General features: G+C 53.3%; 1 protein-coding gene across 1 annotated transcript in view; it reads left to right on the forward strand.

The window, feature by feature from the left end:
- The first annotated feature begins 769 nt into the window (after positions 1 to 769).
- Positions 770 to 15945, forward strand: part of RNF169 (ring finger protein 169) — a 40989-nt gene continuing 25813 nt past the window's right edge. Inside the window, 4 exon segments of the mRNA XM_071757608.1 lie at positions 770 to 901; positions 904 to 973; positions 976 to 1130; positions 1133 to 1160. Coding sequence (XP_071613709.1) covers positions 779 to 901; positions 904 to 973; positions 976 to 1130; positions 1133 to 1160 — 376 coding nt within the window. The 5' untranslated portion in view covers positions 770 to 778.

Below are 15945 nucleotides of genomic sequence, written 5' to 3' on the forward strand. Positions count from 1 at the left end.
GGGGTGGATTCTCCATCCCTGGAGATATTTCAAAAGAGCCTGGATGTGGCACTCAGTGCCATGGGCTGGGAACCACGGGGGGAGTGGATCAAGGGTTGGACTTGAGGAGCTCTGAGCTCCCTTCCAACCCAAATGGTTCTGGGATTCTTTTCAGGTCTGGGAACCACGGGGCGAGTGGATCAAGGGTTGGAGCCGAGGATCCCAGAGCTCCTTTCCAACCTTCAGGATTCTGGGCTTAACTAAAACTTCAGCAGTTCCCTCTACACCTAGGAGTGGAGTACCAGGAATCCCTGATTATTTTCCTATCGAGAAAAAACCCCCAAATTTCCGTGATTCTGTGACACAGCATCCATAACGCTGCTGCCTCCTCGGAGAAATCAGCCCGGAGGAGAAAAGACAGCGCAGAGAGGCCCTTCCCGTGGCTGCCCCCTCACCGGAGCCTTCTCCACTCTCCTTTTCCCAGCCCCATTCCCGCATTCCCATTTCCAGCCCTCAGCGCGGTGCGGGGAGCGTGCGAGCTCCCACCGCGGCGCCAGACCACGGCGCTCATTAATATTCAATTAGAAGGCGTGGTCTGAGAAAAGAGGGCGTGGTCCTCGTTTAGCCACGCCCGCCCCGCTCACAGATGCCAAGCGCGTGGGGAGGGGGGGCGCATCCCCTCCCTCATGAATAATGCAGCGAGTGGGCGGGGCCGAAGCGAGTGGGCGGGGCAACCCCCTCACCCACACCCCCACCCCCCCCCTTTCCCCTCATCCTCAATCCTTCAAAGTGTGAGAAAATGGCGGCGGCGGCTGCGGGCCCGGGCGGGAGGGCCGCGGTCCCGGGCAGGAGAGGGAGGCGGCGGCGGGGTGGGAGCCGTCCCGGTGCTTCGGGAGTAGCGTTGGAAGAGGCAGAGGAAGAGAGGTGGTGGTGCTGGGGGTGCCGGAGTGCCCGGTTTGCCGCCAGGCCTTGGTGGAAGCGGTGACGCCTCCGTGCCGCACTCGCTCTGCCTCGCTTGTTTCCAGCGCTGCCTGCAGGGCCCCGGCCTTTGCTGCCCTCTCTGCCGCAGTCGCCTCTCTACCTGGGCCCGAAGGCAACAGGCCCGAACCGAACCCGCCGCCACCACGGCTGCCGGAGGAGGAGGTGGAGGAGAGCGGGGGAGCAGCGGCCGCCGGACCAAGGTGCGGCGGAGGGAGGGGGGGGGCACCGGTTTTCCTCTCTTCCTTCTCCCCCTCTCTTCCTTCTCCCTCCTCATTCTTCTCTCACCCTCTTCCTTCTCCCCCTTCTCCCCCCTCTTCCCTTCTCCCCCCCTCTCTCTTCTCCCCCCTCTCTCTTGTCCCCCCCTCTCCCCTTACATCCCCTTCTCTTCCTTCTCCCCCTCTCTTCCTTCTCCCCTCTCTTCCTTCTCCCCCCCTCTCTCTTGTCCCCCCCTCTCCCCTTCTCCCCTTCTCTTCCTTCTCCCCCTCTCTTCCTTCCCCTCCTCTCCCTCCTCTCCCTCCTCTCCCTCCTCTCCCTCCTCTCCCTCCTCTCCCTCCTCTCCCTCCTCTCCCTCCTCTCCCTCCTCTCCCTCCTCTCTCCCTCCTCTCTCTCCCTCCTCTCTCCCTCCTCTCTCCCTCCTCTCTCCCTCCTCTCTCCCTCCTCTCTCCCTCCTCTCTCCCTCCTCTCTCCCTCCTCTCTCCCCTCTCCCTCTCTTTCTCTCTCCCCCTCTCCTCTCTCTTTTCTCCCTCTCTTTCTCCCTCTCTTTCTCCCTCTCTTTCTCCTCTCTTTCTCCCTCTCTTTCTCCCTCTCTTTCTCCCTCTCTTTCTCCTCTCCCTCTCTTTCTCCCTCTCCCTCTCTTTCTCCCTCTCTCTCTCTTTCTCCCTCTCTCTCTCTTCTCCCTCTCTCTCTCTTTCTCCTCTCTCTCTCTTTCTCCCTCTCTCTCTCTTTCTCCCTCTCTCTCTCTCTCTTTCTCCCTCTCTCTCCCCCTCTCCCTTCTCCCCCTCTCCCTTCTCCCCCTCTCCCTTCTCCCCCTCTCCCTTCTCCCCCTCTCCCATCTTCCCCCCTCTCCCATCTTCCCCCCTCTCTCCATCTCCCCCCTCTCCCATCTCCCCCCCTCTCCCATCTCCCCCCCTCTCCCATCTCCCCCCCTCTCCCATCTCCCCCCCTCTCCCATCTTCCCCCTCTCCCCCCTCTCCCCCCTCTCCCCCCTCTCCCCCCTCTCCCCCCTCTCCCCCCTCTCCCCCCTCTCCCCCTCTCCCCCTCTCCCCCCTCTCCCCCCTCTCTCCCCCTCTCCCCCCTCTCCCCCTCTCCCCTCTCTCCCTCCCTCCTCTCTCCCTCCCTCCTCTCTCCCTCCCTCCTCTCTCCCTTCCTCCTCTCTTCTCCCTCCTCTCTTCCCTCCTCTTCCCTCTGTCCCCCTTCTCCCCCCAGTGTCCCCTCCCTCTGGTTCCAGCAGTAGATAAGTGTCTGGTCTGGGTCTGGGTCTGGGTCTGTGTTTGTTGTTGGGCCAGGAGGTCTGATGAGTTTGCGGGGGCTCAGCCTCATCCTGCAGGACCAAATTCCAGGGGAAAGATGGGGGGAAGGGGGGCTTGAGCCCACCCTGGTGTGAAGCTGGGAGATGGGCTGTGGAATGGGGCAGGGAGGAGGTTTGGAAGTGTTGGAATGAGTCCAGAGGTGGCCACAGAGGTGGTGTGAGGGATGGAGAAGAGAAAAGGTTGTGGGGAGCCCTTGGAGCAGCTTCCAGTGCCTGAAGGGGCTCCAGGAAAGCTGGGGAGGGACTTGGGACAAGGGCCTGGAGGGATGGGATATAGGGTGATGCCTTTCAACTGGAAGAGGGGAGATTGAGATGAGATTTTAGGTAGAAATTTTTGAATTTGAGGATGGTGAGAGCCTGGAGCAGGTTTCCCAGGGAAGCTGTGGCTGCCCCATCCCTGGCAGTGTCTCAGCCCAGGTTGGATGGGGCTTGGAGCAACCTGGGCTGTGGGAGGGGTCCCTGCACATCCAGGGGGTTGGAATTCAATGATCCTGAAGGTCCCTTCCAACCCAACCCAGATTGGGATTCCCCACCTCCCCATGCCCAGGTCAATTATTCCTCCATGCACTCAGTGCACCCGTGCTCAGCCATCAGATCCCCTCAGCTGACAGCATCAGCTCTGTACCCTTTATCCCCCACCCCTTTATCCCCCACCCCTTTATCCCCCACCCCTTTAACCCCCCCACCCCATTAACCCCCCCACCCCATTAACCCCCCCCACCCCTTTAACAGCCCCCCACCTCTTTAACACCCCCCCCACCCCTTTAACCCCCCCACCCCTTAACTCCCCCCCACCCCTTAACTCCCCCCCACCCCCTTAACTCCCCCCCACCCCTTAACACCCCCCCACTCCATTAACCCCCCCCACCCCATTAACCCCCCCCACCCCATTAACCCCCCCACCCCTTTAACCCCCCCACCCCTTTAACCCCCCCACCCCTTAACTCCCCCCCACTGCCTTAACTCCCCCTCACCCCCTTAACTCCCCCCCCACCCCCTTAACTCCCCCCCCACCCCCTTAACTCCCCCCCCACCCCTTAACTCCCCCCCCACCCCTTAACTCCCCCCCCACCCCTTAACTCCCCCCCCACCCCTTAACTCCCCCCCACCCCCTTAACACCCCCCCACCCCCTTAACTCCCCCCCCACCCCCTTAACTCCCCCCCCACCCCCTTAACTCCCCCCCCACCCCCTTAACTCCCCCCCCACCCCCTTAACTCCCCCCCCACCCCCTTAACTCCCCCCCACCCCCTTTAACTCCCCCCCACCCCCTTTAACTCCCCCCCACCCCCTTTAACTCCCCCCCACCCCCTTTAACTCCCCCCCACCCCCTTTAACTCCCCCCCACCCCCTTTAACCCCCCCCACCCCCTTTAACCCCCCCCACCCCCTTTAACCCCCCCCACCCCTTTAACCCCCCCCCACCCCTTTAACCCCCCCACCTCCCTAGCCCCCCCACCCCCCTAACTCCCCCACTCCCCTTACCTCTACCCCTTAATCCCCCACCCTAACCCCAACCCCCCCATCCCAGGGCAGCTTTGGCCTCTCCTTGAAGATCATTCTTGAGCCCCAAAATAGCCAATGCTTCCTTAATTTTGCCCAAAAAGTGAGTGTTGGTGACAGCACTGCCCATCAGGGGGTACAAAATGGGGGGGAGGGGGGTGTTTTCTGCTTCCTTGGGAGGGAAAACTTTTTGCTTCTTGGGATGTCCCAGTGCTTGGTTGACATAAAAAAAAAAAAAACAAACTCCATGGTTTGGGAGTTCCTGGCTTTTCCTCACGTGTTTCCTCCCCGTCTCAAAATCCATCAGCTTTCTGCTCAACTCCTGGAAAACTCCAGGGAAAACTCCTTCCCTGCCTTTCCTTGGAAACCCCTCCTGGCTGGAGCTGCTCTGGCCTGGTGGGAGCTGAGGCCCTGAGGGTGATGCCCCCTTTGCTGCTGCCAAAAACCCCAGGATCTTCTCCCAGCAGCTTCCCTGAGGCAGGGGAAGAACCCTGAGGAGCAGAGGAAGCTTTAAAAGCTTTAAACTCTGGATGAGCCTCTTTTTATCCATCCAACCGTGCCTGAACTCCTCCTTTCTGAGCCTGTTGCTGCTCTCCCCCAGCTCGTGCTTGTGTCAGCACCCTCCAGTTTGCTGTTGGGGGGGGAGGAAAATTGGCAGGATGAGCTTAAACAGCTTAAATTGGTGGTTTGAGCTGACCCCACTAACCTTTTGCTGGAAGGGAATCAGGAAGCAGAAGGATTTGCTGAATCAATGAGCAGATGGGCTGTCCAGAGGGAGCAGAGCCAATGGGCTGCAGGAGGGACAACAGAAACTCCCCAAGTCAGACTTCATTCCAAGGTACTTGTGTCAGTCATGCTAAAATATATTCAGCTGGGGCCAAGCTAGCTTGGAAAAAAATCTCCAGCCAAGCTGCAGGAATGCTTGGGCAGTGCTGTGGTTGGTTGTTTGGTTTGTTTTTTTTTTATAAAAATTCAGGTTTAATTCTCTTCTTGTCTTGACTTCTCTGAGATGCAGCAAGGCCATGATGTTGCTTGGCATTTTCTCTCTGCCTGAACCTTCCTAAAGCTCTGGGGGTGTCTTGGAGAGGGTCTTAGCTCTGAGAAACCTGGGGGGTGTGCCCCCCAAACACAGACAGATGGCTGCACCTGGCTCTCACCTTGTACTCTGAGTATGGTTTTGTCATGGGCCCTCAAACCTGAGCTGGAGGAACCCCTGATCCCCCATTTCATACCCCAGGCCACGAAGTTGCACTTTTTTTTGTGGAGATGTTGAATTCCCACCTGATGAGGTGAGATTAAACATGTCCTAACCTTCCATTTCTTGCCTCTGCTTCCACCTCTGCATCCTCTGCTTCCACCTCTGAATCCTCTGCTTCCACCTCTGAATCCTCTGCTTCCACCTCTGCATCCTCTGCTTCCACCTCTGAATCCTCTGCTTCCACCTCTGAATCCTCTGCTTCCACCTCTGCATCCTCTGCTTCCACCTCTGCATCCTCTGCTTCCACCTCTGCATCCTCTGCTTCCACCTCTGAATCCTCTGCTTCCATCTCTGAATCCTCTGCTTCCACCTCTGAATCCTCTGCTTCCACCTCTGCATCCTCTGCTTCCACCTCTGAATCCTCTGCTTCCACCTCTGAATCCTCTGCTTCCACCTTTTAATCCTCTGCTTCCACCTCTGAATCCTCTGCTTCCACCTCTGCATCCTCTGCTTCCACCTCTGAATCCTCTGCTTCCACCTCTGAATCCTCTGCTTCCACCTCTGAATCCTCTGCTTCCACCTCTGAGTCCTCTGCTTCCATCTCTGAGTCCTCTGCTTCCATCTCTGAGTCCTCTGCTTCCATCTCTGAGTCCTCTGCTTCCATCTCTGAGTCCTCTGCTTCCACCTTTGAATCCTCTGCTTCCACCTCTGCATCCTCTGCTTCCACCTCTGCATCCTCTGCTTCCACCTCTGCATCCTCTGCTTCCACCTCTGAATCCTCTGCTTCCACCTCTGAATCCTCTGCTTCCACCTCTGAATCCTCTGCTTCCACCTCTGCATCCTCTGCTTCCACCTCTGCATCCTCTGCTTCCATCTCTGAATCCTCTGCTTCCACCTCTGCATCCTCTGCTTCCACCTCTGAATCCTCTGCTTCCACCTCTGAATCCTCTGCTTCCACCTCTGAATCCTCTGCTTCCACCTCTGAATCCTCTGCTTCCACCTCTGAATCCTCTGCTTCCACCTCTGCATCCTCTGCTTCCACCTCTGAATCCTCTGCTTCCACCTCTGAATCCTCTGCTTCCACCTTTTAATCCTCTGCTTCCACCTCTGAATCCTCTGCTTCCACCTCTGAATCCTCTGCTTCCACCTCTGAATCCTCTGCTTCCACCTCTGAATCCTCTGCTTCCACCTCTGCATCCTCTGCTTCCACCTCTGCATCCTCTGCTTCCACCTCTGCATCCTCTGCTTCCACCTCTGCATACTCTGCTTCCACCTCTGAATCCTCTGCTTCCATCTCTGAATCCTCTGCTTCCACCTCTGAATCCTCTGCTTCCATCTCTGAATCCTCTGCTTCCACCTCTGAATCCTCTGCTTCCACCTCTGCATCCTCTGCTTCCACCTCTGAATCCTCTGCTTCCACCTCTGCATCCTCTGCTTCCACCTCTGAATCCTCTGCTTCCACCTCTGAATCCTCTGCTTCCACCTCTGAATCCTCTGCTTCCATCTCTGAATCCTCTGCTTCCTCCTCTGAATCCTCTGCTTCCACCTCTGCATCCTCTGCTTCCACCTCTGCATCCTCTGCTTCCATCTCTGAATCCTCTGCTTCCACCTCTGAATCCTCTGCTTCCACCTCTGCATCCTCTGCTTCCACCTCTGCATCCTCTGCTTCCATCTCTGAATCCTCTGCTTCCACCTCTGAATCCTCTGCTTCCATCTCTGAATCCTCTGCTTCCACCTCTGAATCCTCTGCTTCCACCTCTGAATCCTCTGCTTCCACCTTTTAATCCTCTGCTTCCACCTCTGAATCCTCTGCTTCCACCTCTGAATCCTCTGCTTCCACCTTTGGATCCTCTGCTTCCATCTCTGAATCCTCTGCTTCCACCTCTGCATCCTCTGCTTCCACCTCTGCATCCTCTGCTTCCACCTCTGCATCCTCTGCTTCCACCTCTGCATCCTCTGCTTCCACCTCTGCATCCTCTGCTTCCACCTCTGAATCCTCTGTTTCCACCTCTGCATCCTCTGCTTCCATCTCTGAATCCTCTGCTTCCACCTCTGAATCCTCTGCTTCCACCTCTGCATCCTCTGCTTCCACCTCTGAATCCTCTGCTTCCACCTCTGAATCCTCTGCTTCCACCTCTGAATCCTCTGCTTCCACCTCTGAATCCTCTGCTTCCACCTCTGCATCCTCTGCTTCCACCTCTGAATCCTCTGCTTCCACCTCTGAATCCTCTGCTTCCACCTTTTAATCCTCTGCTTCCACCTCTGAATCCTCTGCTTCCACCTCTGAATCCTCTGCTTCCACCTCTGCATCCTCTGCTTCCACCTCTGAATCCTCTGCTTCCACCTCTGAATCCTCTGCTTCCACCTTTTAATCCTCTGCTTCCACCTCTGAATCCTCTGCTTCCACCTCTGAATCCTCTGCTTCCACCTTTTAATCCTCTGCTTCCACCTCTGAATCCTCTGCTTCCACCTCTGAATCCTCTGCTTCCACCTCTGAATCCTCTGCTTCCACCTTTGAATCCTCTGCTTCCATCTCTGCATCCTCTGCTTCCACCTCTGAATCCTCTGCTTCCACCTCTGAATCCTCTGCTTCCACCTCTGAATCCTCTGCTTCCACCTCTGAATCCTCTGCTTCCACCTCTGAATCCTCTGCTTCCATCTCTGAGTCCTCTGCTTCCACCTCTGCATCCTCTGCTTCCACCTCTGAATCCTCTGCTTCCACCTCTGAATCCTCTGCTTCCACCTCTGAATCCTCTGCTTCCATCTCTGAATCCTCTGCTTCCACCTCTGCATCCTCTGCTTCCACCTCTGCATCCTCTGCTTCCACCTCTGAATCCTCTGCTTCCACCTCTGAATCCTCTGCTTCCACCTCTGAATCCTCTGCTTCCATCTCTGAATCCTCTGCTTCCACCTCTGAATCCTCTGCTTCCACCTCTGCATCCTCTGCTTCCACCTCTGCATCCTCTGCTTCCATCTCTGAATCCTCTGCTTCCACCTCTGAATCCTCTGCTTCCATCTCTGAATCCTCTGCTTCCACCTCTGAATCCTCTGCTTCCACCTCTGAATCCTCTGCTTCCACCTTTTAATCCTCTGCTTCCACCTCTGAATCCTCTGCTTCCACCTCTGAATCCTCTGCTTCCACCTTTGGATCCTCTGCTTCCATCTCTGAATCCTCTGCTTCCATCTCTGAATCCTCTGCTTCCATCTCTGAATCCTCTGCTTCCACCTCTGAATCCTCTGCTTCCACCTCTGAATCCTCTGCTTCCATCTCTGAATCCTCTGCTTCCACCTCTGAATCCTCTGCTTCCACCTCTGAATCCTCTGCTTCCACCTCTGAATCCTCTGCTTCCACCTCTGCATCCTCTGCTTCCACCTCTGAATCCTCTGCTTCCACCTCTGCATCCTCTGCTTCCACCTCTGAATCCTCTGCTTCCACCTCTGCATCCTCTGCTTCCACCTCTGAATCCTCTGCTTCCACCTCTGCATCCTCTGCTTCCACCTCTGAATCCTCTGCTTCCACCTCTGAATCCTCTGCTTCCACCTTTTAATCCTCTGCTTCCACCTCTGAATCCTCTGCTTCCACCTCTGAATCCTCTGCTTCCACCTCTGCATCCTCTGCTTCCACCTCTGAATCCTCTGCTTCCACCTCTGAATCCTCTGCTTCCACCTTTTAATCCTCTGCTTCCACCTCTGAATCCTCTGCTTCCACCTCTGAATCCTCTGCTTCCACCTTTTAATCCTCTGCTTCCACCTCTGAATCCTCTGCTTCCACCTCTGAATCCTCTGCTTCCACCTCTGAATCCTCTGCTTCCACCTTTGAATCCTCTGCTTCCATCTCTGCATCCTCTGCTTCCACCTCTGAATCCTCTGCTTCCACCTCTGAATCCTCTGCTTCCACCTCTGAATCCTCTGCTTCCACCTCTGAATCCTCTGCTTCCACCTCTGAATCCTCTGCTTCCACCTCTGAATCCTCTGCTTCCACCTCTGAATCCTCTGCTTCCATCTCTGAATCCTCTGCTTCCATCTCTGAATCCTCTGCTTCCACCTCTGAATCCTCTGCTTCCACCTCTGCATCCTCTGCTTCCACCTCTGCATCCTCTGCTTCCACCTCTGAATCCTCTGTTTCCATCTCTGCATCCTCTGCTTCCACCTCTGAATCCTCTGCTTCCACCTCTGAATCCTCTGCTTCCACCTCTGCATCCTCTGCTTCCACCTCTGCATCCTCTGCTTCCACCTCTGAATCCTCTGTTTCCACCTCTGAATCCTCTGCTTCCACCTCTGAATCCTCTGCTTCCACCTCTGCATCCTCTGCTTCCACCTCTGCATCCTCTGCTTCCACCTCTGCATCCTCTGCTTCCACCTCTGAATCCTCTGTTTCCACCTCTGAATCCTCTGCTTCCACCTCTGAATCCTCTGCTTCCATCTCTGAATCCTCTGCTTCCACCTCTGAATCCTCTGCTTCCACCTCTGAATCCTCTGCTTCCACCTCTGAATCCTCTGCTTCCACCTCTGAATCCTCTGCTTCCACCTCTGAATCCTCTGCTTCCATCTCTGAATCCTCTGCTTCCATCTCTGAATCCTCTGCTTCCACCTCTGAATCCTCTGCTTCCACCTCTGCATCCTCTGCTTCCACCTCTGCATCCTCTGCTTCCATCTCTGAATCCTCTGCTTCCACCTCTGAATCCTCTGCTTCCACCTCTGAATCCTCTGTTTCCATCTCTGCATCCTCTGCTTCCACCTCTGAATCCTCTGCTTCCATCTCTGAATCCTCTGCTTCCATCTCTGAATCCTCTGCTTCCACCTCTGAATCCTCTGTTTCCATCTCTGCATCCTCTGCTTCCACCTCTGAATCCTCTGCTTCCATCTCTGAATCCTCTGCTTCCATCTCTGAATCCTCTGCTTCCACCTTGGGAGAGCAGTGGATTTGCTTTCTCTTGGTGTAGAGGGGAAGCTCAACACGGAATCAGAGCACGGCTGAGCTGGGCAGAGCCCTCTGGAGACCCAATCCCTGCTCAAACAGGGCCAGGTTCTGAGGCCTGGGTCCAGTTGGGTCTTGGCTCTCTCCAGGGTTGGTGTCTTGGCAACCTGGGGGAACCTTGGCCACCCTGACAGTAAAAAAGTTGTTTTCCTACATGAAAGGGAATTGCTGGGCTTTGCACTTGTGCCCATTTCCCCTTGGCCCAGCACGGAGCTCCACTGAGAACAGACTGGTTTGTCTTCTGTACTGGTGTCCACCCTTCTGTACTGGTATCCACCCTTCTGTACTGGTATCCACCCTTCTGTACTGGTATCCACCCTTCTGTACTGGTATCCACCAGTCTGTACTGGCTAAACCTCTTAATCTATCGAAATTTTTGCCCATCAGTCCTGACATCCCCATCCCAGGTGACATCAGGGAGCTTGGAAAATCACTGAAGGAGAAGTGTTAGGAATAGAAACCCAGTTTTTCCAAGGAAAAGGCTTGGTCAGGAGCTTTGAAATCACAGAATCCTGGAATGGTTTAGGTTGGGAGAGACCTCCAAGCTCCTCAGCCCAACCTCTGACCAACCCCATCCTCTCACTCCTGACCCATTTCCTTAAGGACCAGCTCCAAATGCCTTTAAATCCCTCCAGGGATGGGGACTCCACCCCTCTCCTGGGCCATTCCAATGCCTCAAACCCTCTCAGGGAAAAAATATTCCCTAATATCCAACCTAAACCTCCCCTGGAGCAGCTTCCATCCATTCCCTCTGCTCCTATCACAGTGGGTCCCATCCAACTATGAAAGAGATCCAGGAGGAGAATAAATGAATTACAAATTGCTTATTTCACAGATATTATTATCACCAGAGATTTTTGGAAGGTCCAGGGGAAATCTGCTCAATCCCAGTGTAGGACTGAGTTTACCTAAACCACTCCTCTTGGACATCTGAGGTGTTTGGACACAGGTGGGGATCCCATGGCCACCTGAACAGTTGGAAAATTGGGCTTGATATTATAATAATTAATATTAAAATTTGGCTAAATATCTCATCTATCAAAATTTTTGTCCATCAGTCCTGACATCCCCATCCCAGGTGACATCAGGGAGCTTGGAAAATCACTGAAGGAGAAGTGTTAGGAATCAGAAACCCAGTTTTTCCAAGGAAAAGCTTTGGTCAGGAGCTTTAAGATCACAGAATCCTGGAATGGTTTAGGTTGGGAGAGACCTCCAAGCTCCTCAGCCCAACCTCTGACCAACCCCATCCTCTAATTCCTGAGCCATGGCCTTAAGGACCAGCTCCAAATGCCTTTTAATCCCTCCAGGGATGGGGACTCCACCCCTCTCCTGGGCCATTCCAATGCCTCAAACCCTCTGAGGGAAAAAATATTCCCTAATATCCAACCTAAACCTCCCCTGGAGCAGCTTCCATCCATTCCCTCTGCTCCTGTCACAGTGGGTCCCATCCAACTATGAAAGAGATCCAGGAGGAGAATAAATGAATTATAAATTTCTTATTTCACAGCCCCCCAGAGATTTTTGGAAGGTCCAGGGGAAATCTGCTCAATCCCAGTGTAGGATTGAGTTTACCTAAACCACTCCTCTTGGACATCTGAGGTGTTTGGACACAGGTGGGGATCCCATGGCCACCTGAACAGTTGGAAAATTTGGCTTGATATTATAATAATTAATATTAAAATTTGGCTAAATATCTAATCTATCGAAATTTTTGCCCCTCAGTCCTGACATCCCCATCCCAGGTGACATCAGGGAGCTTGGAAAATCACTGGAGGAGAAGTGTTAGGAATCAGAAACCCAGTTTTTCCAAGGAAAAGGCTTGGTCAGGAGCTTTGAAATCACAGAATCCCAGAATTTTTAGGTTGGGAGAGACCTCCAAGCTCCTCAGCCCAACCTCTGACCAACCCCATCCTCTCACTCCTGACCCATTTCCTTAAGGACCAGCTCCAAATGCCTTTAAATCCCTCCAGGGATGGGGACTCCACCTCTCTCCTGGGCTATTCCAATGCCTCAAACCCTCTCAGGGAAAAAATATTCCCTAATATCCAACCTAAACCTCCCCTGGAGCAGCTTCCATCCATTCCCTCTGCTCCTATCACAGTGGGTCCCATCCAACTATGAAAGAGATCCAGGAGGAGAATAAATGAATTACAAATTGCTTATTTCACAGATATTATTATCACCAGAGATTTTTGGAAGGTCCAGGGGAAATCTGCTCAATCCCAGTGTAGGACTGAGTTTACCTAAACCACTCCTCTTGGACATCTGAGGTGTTTGGACACAGGTGGGGATCCCATGGCCACCTGAACAGTTGGAAAATTGGGCTTGATATTATAATAATTAATATTAAAATTTGGCTAAATATCTCATCTATCGAAATTTTTGCCCATCAGTCCTGACATCCCCATCCCAGGTGACATCAGGGAGCTTGGAAAATCACTGAAGGAGAAGTGTTAGGAATCAGAAACCCAGTTTTTCCAAGGAAAAGGCTTGGTCAGGAGCTTTAAGATCACAGAATCCTGGAATGGTTTAGGTTGGGAGAGACCTCCAAGCTCCTCAGCCCAACCTCTGACCAACCCCATCCTCTCACTCCTGACCCATTTCCTTAAGGACCAGCTCCAAATCCTTTAAATCCCTGTAGGGATGGGGACTCCACCCCTCTCCTGGGCCATCCCGATGCCTCACAACCCTCTGAGGGAAAAAATATTCCCTAATATCCAACCTAAACCTCCCCTGGAGCAGCTTCCATCCATTCCCTCTGCTCCTGTCACAGTGGGTCCCATCCAACTATGAAAGAGATCCAGGAGGAGAATAAATTAATTATAAATTGCTTATTTCACAGCCCCCCAGAGATTTTTGGAAGGTCCAGGGGAAATCTGCTCAATCCCAGTGTAGGATTGAGTTTACCTAAACCACTCCTCTTGGACATCTGAGGTGTTTGGACACAGGTAGGGATCCCATGGCCACCTGAACAGTTGGAAAATTGGGCTTGATATTCTAATAATTAATATTAAAATGTGGCTAAACCTCTAAATATCTCATCTATCAAAATCTACTTTGTCCTAAACAAATTTTTCTTTCCCTTCTGCCCAGTAGCTCTGCAGACTAATGAAGAACTGGTGCTTTTATAAAAGGGGTGGGGTGGTTTTGCCAGACTTCCCCCTCCTTCCTCCAAGGCTTTTTTTGGCTGTGGTTTCCCTCTTCCCCCACTGGACCAGAGCAGTCTTGTTCTTGAGCATTTCCTGGTGATTCCTTAATTTCCTGTCATTTCTGTTGTTCTTTAGCCTGTCTCCAGTTGTTTGGATTTTTTTTTTTTTTTGTGTCCCAAGACCACAGTGCTAAGGGTTTAGAGATGGCAGGCCCCATGCAGCCTGTCCCTGCTCCATAAAAAGCTGAGATTTATTTATTCCCCTTGTCAAAAGGATGAAATTCAACTCCACCTCTGCCTCCCTCCTCATCACTGGTGGTGGGTGGCTGCTTGGGTTCAATTTAAAGGTTGTCCATGGAAAGAAATAAGATAATAAAAGAAATATTGCTTTTTTAGGGACAGTAGCAGCAGGACCATGAGACTGTCAGAATCCTTGTACCTCTATTTCATAGAATCCTAGAATGGGCTGGGTTGGAAGGGAGCTCAGAGCTCCTCAAGTCCAACCCTTGATCCACTCCCCCCGTGGTTCCCAGCCCATGGCACTGAGTGCCACATCCAGGCTCTTTGGAAATATCTCCAGGGATGGAGAATCCACCCCTTCCCTGGGCAGCCCATTCCAATGCCTGATCCCCCTCTCCATCAAGAAATTCTTTCTAATGTCCAACCTAAACCTCCCCTGGCACAACTTGAGACCATGGCCTCTTGTCTTGCTGAGAGTTGCCTGGGAAAAGAGCCCAACCCCCCCCTGGCTCCAACCTCCTTTCAGGGACTTGGAGAGAGTGATGAGGTCTCCCCTGAGCCTCCTCTTCTCCAGCCTCAACACCCCCAGCTCCCTCAGCCCTTCCTCACAGCATTTCTGCTGGATCCCTTCACCAGCCCAGTTGCCTCCTTTGGACCTGCTCCAGCACCTCAAGCTCCTTCCTGAGCTCAGGGGCCCAGAACTGGACACAGGACTCAAGCTCTGGCCTCCCCAGAGCTGAGCACAGGGGCAGAATCCCTTCCCTGGACCTGCTGGCCACGCTCTTCCTCAGCCAGCCCAGGATGCCATTGGCCTTCTTGGCCACCTGGGCACACTGCTGCCTCCTCTTCAGCTTCCTGGCAATCCCAGCTCCCTTTCTGCCACTCTCTGCCCAGCCTGGAGCTCCCCATGGGCTTCTTGTCTTGAACCTCATCCCCTTGGGATCAGCCCAACTCTCCAGTCTCTCCAGGTCCCTCTGCAGAGGTGGAGCAGATGGGAAGGTGCTGGTTTGTGTTGGTGGAGTCAACAACACCATCTGCTGTAGACCCTGTCCCAGGGTGCCCAGGGAAGCTGTGGCTGCCCCATCCCTGGCAGTGTCTCAGCCCAGGTTGGATGGGGCTTGGAGCAACCTGGGCTGTGGGAGGGGTCCCTGCACATCCAGGGGTTGGGACTGGATGATTTTTAAGGTCCCTTCCAACTCTTACCCATTCTCTGCTTCTATTCTCTCCATAATCTTTATATTCTTTTTAATCTCCCATTGAATAATGAGATTGATTAGACTCAGAGCTGGTGTGACCAGAGCCAGTGACCAATGTCCTGGCTGTCCTGGCATGACAGGGGATTTATTAACTCTTGGAAAATAATTTTTCAGCTGTACATAATTTTTTTTGTGCATCCATCAAGGTGGACTCACTGTGCTTCCAGGAGTATGTTGAATACTCTCCTTCCAAATGGAAAAAACCAAAATATTTCTGATGTGCTGTTACTTCAGGATGCTGGGGATGGGGTTGTCCTGGGCACCTGGGATATATCCAGATAATGTGGGGGAGTTGGGAAGTGGCATGGAAAGGAAACCTCATGGAATGAGGCTGCATCTTGCTGGAATCTGAGCCCTGTCTCAGGACCAGCTCTGTGTCACAGAATTGTCACACTTGGAGAAGACCTCTAAGATCACCACTTCCAGCTGTCAACATCCCCCTCCACCTCCCCAAATTAATTATATTTATCAATATCTGCATCACCCATGTCCTGAAGTGCCTCATCTCCATGGGTTTTCAATATTTCCAGGGATGGTGACTCCAGCACCTCCCTGGGCAGCCCATCCCAACCCCTGACTGCTCTCTCAGTCAAGAAATTCTTCCTCAGATCCCTAAACCTTCCCTGGTGCAACTTCAGACCATTTATTTCCTCTGGTCCTGTCACTGTTCACTGGGTTAGGAGTGAACCTGCAACCTACAACCTCCTTGCAAGGACTTGTAGAGAGCAATGAGGTCTCCTCTCAGCCTCCTCCAAAGGTTTAGGGTTTTTCGTGTGTCTGCAGGACAGCAGCTGAGCTGAAAAGGTCCCCATGAGCCCAAAGGATGTCAGCACTAAACTGCATCTTGCAAAAATTATTAATTTCATGACTTAGATTAATTACAGACTCCTCACCCCACTCCTTACAGTTTCTCCATTTGAGTTTCTTCCCTCTGCTGCCTTCATACCCCACAAATACCTCCCCAGCCACCTCTGCTCCTCCTTTCTTCCCAAAGACATAAAGGTTTTTAATTCCTTTGTAGGGATTCCTCAGATTTTCTTGCTTAATTTCCTTCTGCATTCCTGGCCTCCAGGGGGACCTTAGAGCTGCCCCCCAGTCCCTGAAGGAACCTCCAGGAAGGATGGAGAGGGACTTTT

The sequence above is a fragment of the Heliangelus exortis genome, chromosome 1, assembly GCF_036169615.1.
Source record: "Heliangelus exortis chromosome 1, bHelExo1.hap1, whole genome shotgun sequence".
In the NCBI taxonomy this organism is placed as follows: Eukaryota; Metazoa; Chordata; class Aves; order Apodiformes; family Trochilidae; genus Heliangelus; species Heliangelus exortis.